Genomic DNA, 15,925 nt, shown 5'->3' with positions numbered 1-15,925 from the left:
AAGAATTGTGTATAATAATTTAAATTGAAAAATTATACGTTTTGAATCCTGCGTCGTTTTGCGTATCAGTTCATAAACACTATGCCATTGAATCTCTACATCAAAAATCTCTTCCCAACCGTCAATCCTTTGGTCCTTAAATTAAACTAATACACTTTTTTATTTATCACAATTTTCTTTAACCAATGATGTTCTTTAATGCAAGGCCAACAGACAAGTTCCTTTCTTTTTCCCCATTCCACTTTCCTCTTCCATTTTTGCGGTAATGCTGCAATTATTTGGTAGTAATTTTGGGTGGAGCAGACATGTCCATATTTTTGTTAGCTGCATGTGCGACATAACTCCACCAGTCATACCCATGATATCTTTTACGAAGATTATACCTTTTTTAAACATTATTTCAAAAAATAATGTTTTTTTATCAATTTGAGTTTAACCACAATATTTGTTGCATTATTTGTTCTGTCGTTTTTGGAGGATTAAATTGAAATTGTAACCAACTTTCTATGGCTTGTTTTAGAAATAGTGATATTTGGGAGATTATTTCCTTTTCAAATAACTGAAAGTGAGAGGTTGTAATCTGAATAAAGGAAAAAGGCCATTCTTGAACATGGGGTGAGACAATTTTACTAATTTGCTAGAGAACCAGTTCGGATTTATGTATAACTTTTGCATGATTGAATCTTTTAGTGATAGGTTTCAGTTAAAAATTCTGAACAAACTTTTAGTGATTGTCTTGTCTAGCTGTCAATCACCTCCCGCCTCCTCCTCAGTCCTAGCAAAATGGCGACGGTTGATGACTGCGATGTGACCATGGATCCTGAAATGGAAATACTCAGCGACGAGGAAATGGAGAGGTTCGTTGTGGAAAATGTATAACAAATGTTACACATTAGATTTAAGAGTGTTCTCGTGCCATTGTCATGTTATTATAATATTGGTCTGGCTAGTGTTGGTTTGCTTTTGCTTTGAGTCACACGGGAAGTAGGCCTTGCTAACCGGTTAGCTAACTAATGTTAGCTATTTTTCTCTTTTTGAAAAATCCATACGAACAAAGATAAAGTGGACTTTATCTGTTGTGTTAATGTTACCTAGCCAACAAAGTTAGTCACAGTTTGTGACAAAGTTTGCATCGACATGTGTTGTTATGGCTAGCTAACGTTAGCTTACTAGAGTACTAGCTAGTTGGCTAACTAACATTAGCTAAGTAGCTAGTTATTTGGGTCTCAAAGCCTATGGTTTTTGTTCTTTAATTTTAACCAAATGTATTTAGCTAACTAGTTACTTAGTTAGCTAACGTAGATAACTGTTAGTATTACTGCCATATTGCCATTAAACCACGCACGAGCCAGAAAAGTCCCCAAAATCTTGCCCCACTCTGCCCACTGATTGTCCAGCGTGACGTTGTTCCAGAACATTATCAGGTCTTGATGACCTGAACGATTTAGCAACAGCTATAAGTTAGGCTTTGCATGAGGTAACTTACTATTGACTGACATGGTCTTGTTGGTATGCCTGAAGGGTGATCCATTTTTTAAACTATAATGTTACCGAGGTTGTCAACTAGGCCTAGCCAGATCCATATATTAATGACTCTGGGCCTAGCTAATGTATGTAGTTACCCCTAGTAATTATGTCATACCTTTCCTCTTGGCAACAGTGGGGGCCACAAGTTAAACAACCAACCAATGTGTTATGATCAGGTGATACAGGGGTAACTGCCTTGTTTCCCCAAGAACATGAAACATTACAAGGGCAAGGCATTGTCTTGGAAAATTGCATTTATTTTCAGTTTCGCTTCATTGTCTGCTTTCTTGCTCTGATTGTGATCTGAACTGAAACATTGCGAAGCTTCCAAAAAAAGCAATGGCAGTTGCCCTCTCCCTGGCTTGTCTTGCCATGTGCTTCCTGGTGATCTGCCTCTGTGTATTTCCCACTGAGCTCAGATAGCTGCTCTGTCTGTGAGCTCTACCCATAAAATACCCAAGTGGCCACTACCTCTCAGGTCCTCTATTTCCATTGGATGAGACCCCTCACTGCCTGCTGGTAAGGCTCTTTCTATGTTTAGATGATTTTGCTCAGCTCCTTCCCCTTCCTCTCCCACCCGCACACCAAGGTTAACTCGTCCAGCATACATGTTTGGAAACAGCAATAGCAGTGTTCAGGAAGCGATCTGATAGGCTATATCCTAGACCTAGATTAACCCTGGTCTACCACCAGAGTGAATTATGATTGAAAGAAGACCTTTCTTCCTAGTATTGTCTGTTGTGTTTTGCTTGTCAGCGGTTACGTATAATATGCAGTATCATGTAATAACCTACCTCCTTGCAGTCTGTGATACGGGCTGGGATGAAGTCATTGATTACTCGCCAATGCACCTCAAGGTTTTCCTCTAAGTCCCTTTTCACATTTACTTGGTCTATTTTGTTTCTCTGTGGATGATACAGTACGCCCTGTTAGTGATGGGCATTTGACCTTTTTTGCCTGTTCGAATACTCACGGGATATTTTTTTGAGTACAGTAATCCTAATTGCTACATTTGCCTCATTAGTCAGTCAAAAGAAAGAAAAAAAAGTGCCATTTATTGAAACTGTAATATCAACTGGTTATATTATATAGTGGAACTCAATCTTCAAAAAGGTAGAAACCTCAGCTGTGTGGAGCTTGTGTGTAGAAGCCTATGGCTGTGCAATGGCATAGCCTTGTTTTGTTAATTTAGAAGACAAGACGCTATTATTTCCTGAGCCCTTATCACAGTGAAGACACCTATTTTATAGTTTAAAAAAACATTATGTAATATAACAGAATAGAACAGAATAGTGCGAAGTTATTCACATCTCGCATCTGGAACCATTATTCTCAGTGATAATTTGAAACAGGGTGCAATTTGGCAAGTTGAAAAAACATTTTTCAGAGGTACAAACCAAAATCTGTCTACTTTTAGTTTATTATGCCTGTTCCTTGGAATTGTTTTAATGGATTAACAATGCTACGTTGAACACTGCATGGGGATGAATTATGGCCAGGGCATCTGTTTGGTGAGTAGGCCTAGGCTTAATGATTCTGTTAAAATATGCTCTTTGTCTTAATCAAACTAATGTTTTAGCATATTTTCAGTGTGGAACCTTGTCTATGTTTAGGGGGCTAGCCTAACCACTTCTAATTGCAAAGTAGGGTCATCACTAACGTTAGTTGCCACAAAGTCATAAACCCTGCCAGTTTCTACAATTTTGCTTCTTAAAATCAGATTTGTAGGGGGTCGATCAGCTTTAATATTGCAGATAGATTGTAGCTTCCATCAATATAATTATCTGCATCATTTCCAATCCCCCATATTTAAAAATATATATATTTTACTTTATTATTTTCCCCTAACCCTACCACCCCTCCCCTAATTGGAGTAAACTAATGGAAAACAACACTTATGCTTCAACTTCCAGCTTACACATACTATATACATTTTACGGACACATTGTATTTTACAATAGTTATCTTTTGTTTTTAATCACATCCTTCAGCTACCCTCAACCGCTCCCATCTATCTCTGAAGACCATCCAGTTTGATTTCTATTTGCCATATATTTCTAACTGTGCTGTTTCAAATAAGTTCTGAACCTATATACATTTTACGAACATATTATATTTTACATTAGTTATCTTGTTTTTTAGCCCCACCCTTCAGCTCTAATCAACCCCTCCCATCTATCTCTTAACACCATCTATTTTTTATTTATATTTGCCATATATTTTTCAGCTGTGATGTTTCACAGAAGTTCTGAACCTTTCTATTCTCATAGTTTCTACAGATTGTAAATTAAAGATAAAACATTTATTATATTATTGATCGAATGACTATGACTTTTCAAATTACCCAGCAGTGCTATTTTCAGAGTTAGCGCCAGGTAAATGTTGCAATTCTTCAGCCATTCCTGGACATGCGACCAAAAACAAGCTACATGTGGACAGTACCAAAACAAATTATCTAATGATTGTCTCTTCGAAGCGAAATCTGCAGAGCTGGGATGGTTGTAACCCCCATATATATTACATTATATTGGTTGCAATACTTCTTTTAATAATCTTAATTGAAAAATTCTAAGTTTTGAATCCGACGTCGTTTTGTGTATCAGTTCATACACCATGTGCCATGGAATCGGTAGATCGCAAATCTCTTCACAACTATTTTGCTATCTATGTCAAAGCTGTACATTTTTGGGTCCTTAAGTGAAACTGGTATACTTTTTTATTTATCGCAATTTTCTTTAACCAATTTAGGTGTTTAATGCAGGGCCGAAAGACAAGTTCCTTACTTTTTCCCCCTTCCACTTGCCTCTTCCATTTTGCGGTAATGCTGCAATTAGTTGGTTGTAATTTTGGGTAGAGCAGACATTTCCATATATTTTTGCCAGCTGCATGTGTGACATAAATAGGACTGGTGGAGTTATGATGTAATTGACAAAAACTTGGCATTTTTTATTTTATAACTCAATATATTAGAGTTTAACCATAATATTTGTTCTGTCTTTTCTGGTGGATTAAACTGAAATTGCAACAAACTTTCTATGGCTTGTTTTAAAAATAGCAATATTTTGGAGATGGTTTCATTTTCAAATAACCGAAAGTGAGAATAAAGGGGAAAAGGCCACACTGTTAACGGTATGCCTAACTGTTAAGACCAAATAGCTCATTTTTATTTTTATGATATAGCCAATTTTGACTTTGTGGCTGTGACAAAGTAGCCTAAGCGGGAAATGATGCAATTATTCCAAAACACGTGTGTAGAGGGAGCGGTCGGAACGCAATTGAGTGAGCGAGACACGGAGGGGAAAGGGAATTTAGGGAGCAGAACTGTGTGATGCTTGGCTTGGTAATCATTTTTGTTGTACAAATGGAACACTAGAGTCAAAGCAAATTAACGTTGTCTTCAAGACGAAATTGACCAAATAGTTCTACAGTATTTGAAAAAAAAATTGATCTCTGGTTAAAGAACAAGTTTTGATGTCAGTTCGAGTACTCTATTAGTCATGCCCATCCCTACACCCTGTCATTACGCAATTTCACTCTGAACTCTCTCTTGGGTAATGCCTCATTCTCAAGCTCTTTGTCTTTTATTTCTCTGTGTGTCATCCAGGGAAGCGGAGAGCTTCAAGGAGCAAGGTAATGCCTACTACATCAAGAAGGATTACTCTGAAGCATTCAACTACTACACCAAGGCCATAGGTAAGGATTCCATCAGTGATATCAACTGCAAAGGATATCTTCTTTATAGAGAGGGGGAACATGTTTGTTTTCTGTGGGTGAGAGGATAATCTATTCTTGTTAACGACGGTGAGTGATTTTTCACTGTTCTCGACAGACATGTGTCCTAAGAATGCCAGTTACTATGGAAACCGGGCGGCCACGCTGATGATGCTGAGCCGGCACAGAGAGGCGCTGGAGGACTCCCAGCAGGCAGTGCGGCTCGACGACACTTTCATGAAGGTAGGGTCAACCACCAGGCGTAGCACCACCTTGAGTAGCAAGCCTTGAATACCCAGCTAGGTCCTAGGCAGACAAGTTAGTCAGACCTTCCGTTTTGTCTCATCTCATAATACGAGAATATGTTTGGCAGTTGGATGAGTACAACAGTAAGGTAATGGAAAGATCTGAGTCATGGTTTTTGGGTGGGTCTCCTCCCTCTCCCTGCCTGTATCAGTGTTCCAGCCTGTTAACTGTGAGTCAACTTTCCCAAAGGGTCATCTACGGGAGGGGAAGTGCCACTTGTCCCTGGGGAACGCCATGGCAGCCAGCCGCTGTTTCCACAGGGTTCTAGAACTGGAGCCTGACAACAGCCAGGCACAGCAGGAGGTGGGTCAGACAGACACAGTCTCAGTCTGGCAGACTAGGTCCTAACAACAATGCATTGTAAAGAGCTAATTGCTTTACAGTAATTTAAATCCTTTGTTTACTGTGACAGATATTCCATGAGTTTTGCTTAGATTGAGGAAAACATCAGGCAGTGGCTTCCTTATATAAAAGCATAAGTTTGACTTATGTTTGGATCTATTTCCAGGTAAAGAGTGCCGATTCCGTCCTGGAGTATGAAAAGATGGCTGAAATAGGATTTGAAAAGCGTGACTTCAGGATGGTAGGCTCTTGGCTGCATTTTGTCTTTTATCAAACAAATTGTTATCCTTATTTGGGGGAATGGGCAGATTGGTGCTAGATTTGATATGACTGTGTTTCTTTCTCTGGACTGTGCAGGTTGTGTTCTGCATGGATCGTGCCTTGGAGTCAGCCTCAGCCTGCCATCGGTTCAAGGTGCTGAAAGCAGAGTGTCTGGCCATGCTCGGGCGCTACCCAGAGGCCCAGTCGGTAGCCAGGTATACAAGACATTTGGAACCTGGAAAACCATTCAATAAATGCAATTTCCCTAGCTGATGCACACCATTGGAAATGCATGTTGTCATATGAGACTTGTTTCTTTGTCTTCCTCTCTCAGTGATATCCTACGGATGGACTCTACTAATGGCGATGCCCTGTACGTCCGTGGTCTCTGTCTGTACTATGAGGACTGCATTGACAAGGCCGTCCAGTTCTTTGTCCAGGCCCTGCGCATGGCCCCTGACCATGAGAAGGCTCGCCTGGCCTGCAGAGTGAGTCCTCCATCCACCTTCCACCAGGACTCTAGCCCTGCAATTAGACTCAACTAACCTGCCCAATAATGATGCTAATGTGGACTAATTGCCTCCATCCTTTCCTTTGTAAGAGGAAGCCACATAACACTAACCAATTCTGTCTCCACTACTGGCTTGCTGACACATTAAGTTTGCGGCGGTTACTAAGTGCTGTCTCTTTTCCACCCAGAATGCCAAAGCACTCAAAGCCAAGAAGGAGGATGGGAACAAGGCCTTCAAGGATGGGAACTATGATGCGGCCTACGAGCTGTACTCTGAGGCCCTGACCATAGACCCCAACAACATCAAAACCAATGCTAAGCTCTTCTGTAACAGGGGCACCGTGGGATCTAAGGTGAGGCTCAAACACACAGCACCAGGAGGAGAACCCCTCTTATCTGCCATACCATGTTATCTTGTTTTATGCAGCCGTGGTGTTTCTGCCATCTTGGTCCCCAGTTCGATTCGGCCAAATATTATTATCTTAGATCGTCTTCACTGAAAGGCTCTCCGTACGCTTGCAAATTAGGTATTGCTGTGTTTGATTATACTGTGGTTGTTTTGCCTTTTCAGCCAGGCAGCTGATATTTGATACCTGTGGGGCCCAATAAAATCTGTGCATTTTTTCTTGCCTGATTCCGTTGAGTGTTTTCCCAAATTCCGTTTTTCCAGGGTTCAGTTTTCGCTCTCCAAATCACACTTTTTTTTATATAGTATATGTAAAATTATTATTCTTTTCAGGAGACCACTTTTGAGGTCTGGGAAAAATCTAAGAAATTTAGGGACCTTTTTTGGTTAGGATATTTCTGTAGCGCTCATGTGATTGCAGAGTTTGCTAATCAAATGGCTACTGGATTGCTGCAAATAATCCATGATATCATTCTGCCAGGTAGGCTGGCATAAGCTACTTTGTAGTAAATGTTGAATTGAAGGTTTTTGGGAAAGCCTTTCCATCTACCAGAAGATGGTTGTCATTACATTAGCATCATCGCTAACGGCTACACAAAGTGGTAGACAAACACGCACATACAGACGGGCATTCCTGTGCCGTTGCCGATTCAGAAAGTTCAAATAAAATCAGAATCACTGATGCATGTTTTATAATAATCTTGGACAAATGTAATGCATTTTCTAATAAGTTCAATACATTTTTGAATGTTGTTGAATTCTGTTTTAATGTCTGGATTCTGTGATTCCATCCGCAACACAGATTTTATAGGGCCTTATACCTGTATAACTCTGCTCAAAATATCTCCTGGTAGCATGTAGCTCGTGAGATTGTAAATCCTCCAGGAAGTCACTCATATGGACCAATGTAGCACTACTGTATTGGCTGTGAAGGTGGCCTTCTGCATGGGCACTTGCATTCTCTCTCTCACACTTGCGCACACACTCTCCAATGCACAGATGCCTGCCACACACTCACACACCTCTCTTACTGTGTGTATTTTTAGCAGTGCTCTGCACTTTGCTTCATTTTCTCTATCTAGCCACTAGAACTAGGCCAGCATCTCTCCTCTTTTTTTCTGTCGCACGCTTCCTTGCACATTCCCCAGTCCCCTTACTCTTTTCTCTTTTATTTCCATTTTCCTTTCAAAGCTGAAAAAAATAGACCAGGCCATTGAAGACTGCACAAAGGCAATTAAGCTGGATGAGACCTACATCAAGGCCTATTTACGGAGAGCGCAGTGGTACGTCAATCAACCATAGTTTCCTAACAATGTGTCCATAGTGGTCATTTGAGCATGCAAGAATGTATAAGATAAATAGTTCATTATATGGATATTCATTTGATTGCATATGCTTATGATCCCTAAAACTTGTTTCTATATCTCTGTGTGTTCAGTTACTTGGACAAGGAGGAGTACGATGAGGCTGTGAGGGATTATGAGAAGGTCTACCAGACGGAGAAAACAAAAGGTATGTCTGTGTGACTCAACCACCCCTCTCTCCATCCCAGCCACCACGCTACCACTCTGTCTAGGTCCTGTTGCTTCACTCTCCTGTTTCCCCCCACACCCTGTTATGACACAATGTCTGAGGTGTCTGGCTCTGAGGGCTGGAATTAGAGTATAGCTCCTCCTGCTGTTACGGTGCCCAAACTGCTCTTGGTTATTAATACTATCTGTGTCGTCTCACTCTGAACTCCTTTCCTTAGAACACAAGCACCTCTTGAAGAATGCACAGTTGGAGCTGAAGAAGAGCAAGCGGAAAGATTACTACAAGGTGCTGGGAGTGGACAAGAACGCCACAGAGGACGAGATCAAGAAGGCTTACCGCAAACGGGCCCTCATGCACCATCCAGGTAGCTAAGAGAGCCCATCTCTCAGTTCAACTATCCAGTCTATTTTACTGTTATAAAAAAAGCAATGTGTCAGGAGACGTATTTCAATGCAAAGGGTAAACAAAACATTTAACTCTGTGCTCCTGTACTTTTCTTCTCTAATTTCCCCTGACTGACGGCCCTGATTTCTCTGTCTCTCTCTCTCTCTCTCTCTCTCTCTCTCAGACCGTCACAGCTCAGCCAGTGCTGAGGTTCAGAAGGAAGAGGAGAAGAAGTTTAAGGAGGTGGGCGAGGCGTTCACCGTGCTGTCTGACCCTAAGAAGAAATCCCGCTATGACAGTGGTCATGATCTGGAGGACGACACAGGCAACATGGGAGGTGAGGACTGGAGATCAGCAGGGGAACCCCTTTCAAGGGAGGGCGTGGGGAGGATGGGAAGGGGAGGGGCTGCTTTAGGGACATTTCCAAGATTTTTTAAAATCCTAGGCTGCTTTAAAGTTGAAATACGTTATTTGATGAAACTACCACGTCCGTTTGCGAAATTACCACAAAGAAGTTACATCAAACACATCAGTTCACGCACGATAGAAGAGCAGAATATCTACTGCGATGTATTATTATTTTACCACGATGCTGGCTGCTCCTCTGCTCTGTTTCATCAACAAAACAACAACAAAGACGCTGGGGTGGGGAAAAAAAGTATTTAGTCAGCCACCAATTGTGCAAGTTCTCCCACTTAAAAATATGTTTGTCTGTCATAGTTGACGTGTACCTATGATGAAAATTACAGGCCTCTCTCATCTTTTTAAGTGGGAGAACTTGCACAATTGGTGGCTGACTAAATACTTTCTTTCAAATCAAATCAAATCAAATCAAATCAAATTTTATTGGTCACATGCGCCGAATACAACAGGTGCAGACATTACAGTGAAATGCTTACTTACAGCCCTTAACCAACAGTGCATTTATTTTAAACAAAAAAAGTAAGAATAAAACAACAACAAAAAAAGTGTTGAGAAAAAAAGAGCAGAAGTAAAATAAAGTGACAGTAGGGAGGCTATATATACAGTAAAATAAAGTGACAGTAGGGAGGCTATATATACAGGGGGGTACCGTTGCAGAGTCAATGTGCGGGGGCACCGGCTAGTTGAGGTAGTTGAGGTAATATGTACATGTGGGTAGAGTTAAAGTGACTACGCATAAATACTTAACAGAGTAGCAGCAGCGTAGAAAGGATGGGGTGGGGGGGCAGTGCAAATAGTCCGGGTAGCCATGATTAGCTGTTCAGGAGTCTTATGGCTTGGGGGTAGAAGCTGTTGAGAAGTCTTTTGGACCTAGACTTGGCACTCCGGTACCGCTTGCCGTGCGGTAGCAGAGAGAACAGTCTATGACTAGGGTGGCTGGAGTCTTTGACAATTTTGAGGGCCTTCCTCTGACACCGCCTGGTATAGAGGTCCTGGATGGCAGGGAGCTTTGCCCCAGTGATGTACTGGGCCGTACGCACTACCCTCTGTAGTGCCTTGCGGTCAGAGGCCAAGCAGTTGCCATACCAGGCGGTGATGCAACCAGTCAGGATGCTCTCGATGGTGCAGCTGTAGAATTTTTTGAGGATCTGAGGACCCATGCCAAATCTTTTTAGTCTCCTGAGGGGGAATAGGCTTTGTCGTGCCCTCTTCACGACTGTCTTGGTGTGTTTGGACCATGATAGTTCGTTGGTGATGTGGACACCAAGGAACTTGAAGCTCTCAACCTGTTCCACTACAGCCCCGTCGATGAGAATGGGGGCGTGCTCAGTCCTCTTTTTTTTCCTGTAGTCCACAATCATCTCCTTTGTCTTGGTCACGTTGAGGGAGAGGTTGTTGTCCTGGCACCACACGGCCAGATCTCTGACCTCCTCCCTATAGGCTGTCTCGTCGTTGTCGGTGATCAGGCCTACCACTGTTGTGTCGTCGGCAAACTTAATGATGGTGTTGGAGTCGTGCCTGGCCATGCAGTCATGGGTGAACAGAGAGTACAGGAGGGGACTGAGCACGCACCCCTGATGGGCCCCCGTGTTGAGGATCAGTGTGGCAGATGTGTTGTTACCTACCCTTACCACCTGGGGGCGGCCCGTCAGGAAGTCCAGGATCCAGTTGCAGAGGGAGGTGTTTAGTCCCAGGATCCTTAGCTTAGTGATGAGCTTAGAGGGCACTATGGTGTTGAATGCTGAGCTGTAGTCAATGAATAGCATTCTCACGTAGGTGTTCCTCTTGTCCAGGTGGGAAAGGGCAGTGTGGAGTGCGATAGAGATTGCATCATCTGTGGATCTGTTGGGGCGGTATGCAAATTGGAGTGGGTCTAGGGTTTCTGGGATTATGCTGTTGATGTGAGCCATGACCAGTCTTTCAAAGCACTTCATGGCTACAGACGTCAGTGCTACGGGTCGGTAGTCATTTAGGCAGGTTATCTTAGAGTTCTTGGGCACGGGGACTATGGTGGTCTGCTTGAAACATGTTGGTATTACAGACTCAGTCAGGGACATGTTGAAAATGTCAGTGAAGACACTTGCCAGTTGGTCAGCACATGCTCGGAGTACACGTCCTGGTAATCCGTCTGGCCCTGCGGCCTTGTGAATGTTGACCTGCTTAAAAGTCTTCCCCACTGTATTTCAGCTTTAACAGGTGCTAAATTACTCTCACTATTACTTGACTTGATTAAAACACCAACTGGGTTCAGACATTTGTATTTCAGAGCTGTAAACGTGTGTTTACCACATTCATTTTACATGGTTAGTTTTGTGAGATTGTACTGGCTGCTTCCCTCAGTTGTGATGTTGATCCTCATGTGTTTCTGTTCCCAGCAGATTTTGATGCCAACAACATTTTCAAGGCATTCTTTGGTGGCGGAGGCGGCCAGGGCTATAGTTTCGAAGCTAATCAATGTATGTATACAAACAGCTGTAGGAAACAACAGTACTTTTCAACTTTTTTAATGATTTAACAAATAATAAATTCAGCATATTTCAGATTCTGTTTAACAATTTAAACTTTTTTTGTTTTTTGTTGCAGCATCCGGACCAGGAAATTTTTTCTTTCAGTTTGGTTAATTGGAGGATAAAAGTACTTATACAGTAGCTCAATCATGGACTCTATTCAAATTGATTCACCCCCCCAACTCCACCCTCATTTTAATTTGTCTGGCTGTTTCTCAGTTGGCCTCTGTCATTACCTGAACGAATAATGCTATCAAATCACATCATGCTACAAACGAATGACGCAAGGATCCATAGAAGACTACCGTATTGGTCCGAATATAAGACGACCCTGATTATAAGACGACCCCCCGTTTTTCAACACAAACATTTAGAAAAACAGATTTGCAGACTAGATTTGCCGAACAAAGAACTTCATTTTATTTTAAAATAACAATATTAAAAACACAGTGAATTAAACACAAAGGCAAACTATGTACAGTATGATTCAAAATTAATATCAAGCAATAATAAAGCAACATTTTTAAATAACAGAGAAAATACAGGCCACACATTTAACTAAACTTAACAAAAATTCGCCAAACTTCTCCTCCGATGTCTCTCTATCCCTCACACACGTCCTCTGCCCCGCTGTGTTCGCTCTCGCTGTCATCGCTCCCCAGCTGCTCCGCTTCCACCGGCTCCTCCCAAAGCACGTCGTCCTCGCTGCCGTCCAATGCATTTGAGATGCAACATTTTTTAAAGCCATCGATGATGCTCTGTGAGGGAATAGCATCCCATGCATGCAGGATCCATTCACACAGTAGACGGACTGACGGCTTCTGTATTTTCCCGGTCGGTGTGAGTGCGTGGTTGCCAGACAGGAGCCACTCTGTGTATTTTTTTCGCAGGTTATCCTTGAAAGGCTTGTTCACAACTACGTCCAACACCTGTAGCTGGCTTGTCATTCCCCCTGGTATGATCACAAGATCCCCGTTCATTGCTCGCACCTGACTTTTCACGGGCTCAGTCAGATGTCCGCGGAACGCATCCAGAACGAGCATGTTCCTCCTCTTCCTCAGTCCCCCGTAGCGTGCGCCCCACACAACCTTTAGCCAGTCCACTACAAGCCCCGACTCCATCCAGCCCTTCTCCTGGGCGCGCACAATAATGCCAGCTGGCATTGGGTCCTTTGGCACAGTCTTACGCTTAAGAATGACATACGGGGGGAGTTTGCTGCCACCAGCGAGACATGTCAACATGACAGTGACGCGGCTCTTCTCGTTGCCCGTTGATTTCACCAACACAGACTTTTCTCCCTTTCTATTGACAGTCACCGATGTTGGCATGTCGAAATAAACGGGTGTCTGATCAGCATTGCCGATCTGATCCAGCGGGTAGGAGTGCTTCTTCCTCAGGTTGATAACAAAGCGCTGAAACGAAAGCAGCTTCTCTCCGAAGTCTGACGGCAGGCGTTGGGCCAAACTCGTTCTCCGTCTAAGTGACAGTCCATTACGCCGCATCATCCTACGACACCAGCCGAGGCTGGCTTTAAATCCAGTGATGTTGAGCTCTCTGGCGATTTCCAGGGCCTTAACCTGGATGACAGCTCTGGTAATGGGCATTCCCTCACTTCTTTTTTCCCTGACATATTCAAAAACCCTCCGGTCAACCTCAATGAAACGACCACTTTGAGGACCACGGAAGGATTTTCGCTGACTGTTAGCATCTTTTAGACGTTGTTTTTCTGCTCGCCATCTTCTTACATTACACTCAGTGACCCCGAATGTCTTGGCAGCTTGGCAGTTGTTAGATGACTCTGCCTTATTGACAACCATTATTTTGAAATTGGCATCATAGCTCCTCCGCTGTTGTTTATTGACCTGGCCCACTTTTGAGCCACTTGTCTCTAAATGGTCAGCCTGTCTTTCCATCTTTAAACACCGGTAACGGGCTGGTTGTTAAGGACGCCTCTTCCCTCCGTCCGGAACGAATTTTTGGCGCCATCTGTGCCCGCGAATGTGTATTGACATTTAAAGGGAGCGCCGAAGAAGAGAAACTGCGCTCTGAATACTAGACCCCGAATATAAGACGACCCGACTTTTTTGGACCTATTTCGAGGGGAAAAAAGGCCGTCTTATATTCGGACCAATACGGTAATACTATTTTGATATTTGATTTAATTTTGTCAAACAATAAAAACATTGAAATTCGATTTGTATAAAAAGAATGTTGGCCCATAAAAGTATGAATCATAATGGAACTTTGAAATGGGACTGTGCAGATATCTGGCCTTCTGAAGGCTCAGACCAAGATGTGACTTCAAGATGGGGAAATCTGAGAAAAACCTGGGGACCTACAAACTTCTCCTTTATCCGCCTACACTTGACAACTGTCCAAGCAGTATTCAAAGCATGCATATCTTGCCCAGTATTTAATGGTGCAAAATACCATGGGCAACTGAACAACTTGCATGTTGTGGGCAGCCTACTTCTATACCCAACAACCAAAAGATGACTTAGCAGCTGTGGATGATTGCTTAATGAAAGTGGTCTCCATTTCATCATGTTATATGAACAGTTAAGCTCTCATTTTATTTTCCATAACAGCCTGGGGTAAATAGAGTTAAATCCATAAACTACTGCTTAAGTACAGACTGAAGATGGCTGTGCTGGTGTACTATGCCAGGCCGGTTGCCATCGTGTGGTCAGCTTCCTCACCACAGGTTTTATGTTCGATGTTGCCATTCACCGGTTGCTGATTTGTACATTTTACTGGAATGTAAAGTGTTCATTTGTGTTGATAGTTTGACTGTTTTCTTTTTATGTATATTTATTGTAAATTGGCGGTCTCATCGAGCCACTACCAGGAGATGAGGATGCTCCTCTATTATGGAAAATACAGAAAAAGGGCACCAAGGAACAACATCCTTTTGGCACAAACTCAGGAAATGAATTTGGTTGTGCTTGCCGTATATCAGATACTGTGTAGACATCTATATATTTTACTGGTTGTGTACCCTAGTATGCTGAACGCAAGCCACCGCTCAGTCAACCAGTACAGTAAGTACCATCTCACTCACTGCACACAAATGATGTATACAGTCTATGATTGGGGTTATCTAGAATGTGTCTAGGCAAATTGTCAAATGAGTTAACATCTTATTTTGCCCATGCTGTTTAAAAGTATACCCCAGTATAATGTATAGGTTGTCTATGGGCTATGACCCTAACACTATTAAACTATTCAGTTCTACTGCCCTGTGTAAATTATGCAGCTAATATAAAAATAAAAATAAAGAGCCTATCATACAATTGCTATGACATTATGGATGGTAGAGGTTTTGATCTTTTTTATTTAAGATCTCTTGGTGCACTTTTAAGAGGAAGGTATCCCCATTCTGGACTTGCTCTCATGAAGCCCTCAACAGTCTTGACTATGGAGTCTTTATCCAACAGCCATGTAAATAAAGTAGGCCTCTCCTTGTTTCCCCCTTCAATTGTCCCTTTTGTCAATGTTTGTATTGCATTTTTATTTTATTTCCTTTGGCCTTATTCTTTTCCAGGTGTACCCCAAGCTCAAAGAAAGTGCTAAAAACTAAATATTTTGGGTTGCAAGACACTTCTTTTTTGTGGTGGTTTGGAGAGATGGCAGGTGGTGATTTGCATATGGGTAAAAAAAAAAACCCTATTCATATATTTAACTGTTTGGCGGTAATAAGATTAAAGTAATCAACATTCAATCAACCTTTTCATCTGTTTCTAGTCCAGACAGGGCCGCTCTCTAAATTACCTGACGGTTTTCACTAGATAGCACAGCCACAAAGTCAGAATTGGCTATATCGTAAGAATTCATGAAAACAAACATTTGCATTTTGGTCTTCAAAGTTAGGCATAAGATTAACAGTGTGTCTAAGGTTATGTTTAAAATCACATTTTAAGAAGATAAATTGTGGAAATGGGCGGGGTTGATGTCTTTGTGGCTGTAGTAACTAGTGATGACATAGAATGACATAGAACACCCCCTTTAGAGACT

The 15,925-nt window shown here is 42.2% G+C and overlaps 1 protein-coding gene across 2 annotated transcripts; it reads left to right on the top strand.

Moving 5' to 3' along the window:
• The first annotated feature begins 774 nt into the window (after window positions 1-774).
• LOC311104275 (dnaJ homolog subfamily C member 7-like) lies at window positions 775-14,104 on the top strand. 2 transcript variants are annotated; one of them, XM_084146065.1, is made up of 14 exons: window positions 775-857; window positions 5,132-5,220; window positions 5,357-5,481; window positions 5,734-5,847; window positions 6,053-6,127; window positions 6,244-6,362; window positions 6,482-6,635; window positions 6,847-7,011; window positions 8,256-8,347; window positions 8,503-8,576; window positions 8,815-8,961; window positions 9,166-9,318; window positions 11,780-11,860; window positions 11,988-14,104. In XM_084146065.1, exons 1-14 carry the CDS (start codon window positions 784-786, stop codon window positions 12,023-12,025), a joined length of 1,500 nt encoding a protein of 499 aa, XP_084002191.1. In that variant the 5' UTR covers window positions 775-783; the 3' UTR covers window positions 12,026-14,104. The 2 variants fall into 2 exon arrangements, with proteins under 2 accessions (XP_084002191.1, XP_084002190.1); XM_084146064.1 differs by having other exon boundaries at window positions 11,783-11,860; window positions 11,988-14,098.
• The last annotated feature ends 1,821 nt before the right edge of the window (window positions 14,105-15,925 follow it).

This window comes from Coregonus lavaretus (genome assembly GCF_964263955.1).
Source record: "Coregonus lavaretus genome assembly, chromosome: 28".
Taxonomy (NCBI): domain Eukaryota; kingdom Metazoa; phylum Chordata; class Actinopteri; order Salmoniformes; family Salmonidae; genus Coregonus; species Coregonus lavaretus.
Note: the sequence above shows the minus strand (reverse complement) of the source record. Positions and strands in the feature narration are given on the sequence as shown.

Bases quoted from the DNA above. Each gene is read 5' to 3' on its own strand.
- LOC311104275 (XM_084146065.1), top strand. From the start codon at position 784: ATGGCGACGGTTGATGACTGCGATGTGACCATGGATCCTGAAATGGAA. The intron at 858-5,131 runs GTTCGTTGTGGA...TGTGTCATCCAG, and splicing joins AGCGACGAGGAAATGGAGAG to GGAAGCGGAGAGCTTCAAGG. The intron at 8,348-8,502 runs GTACGTCAATCA...CTGTGTGTTCAG, and splicing joins TATTTACGGAGAGCGCAGTG to TTACTTGGACAAGGAGGAGT.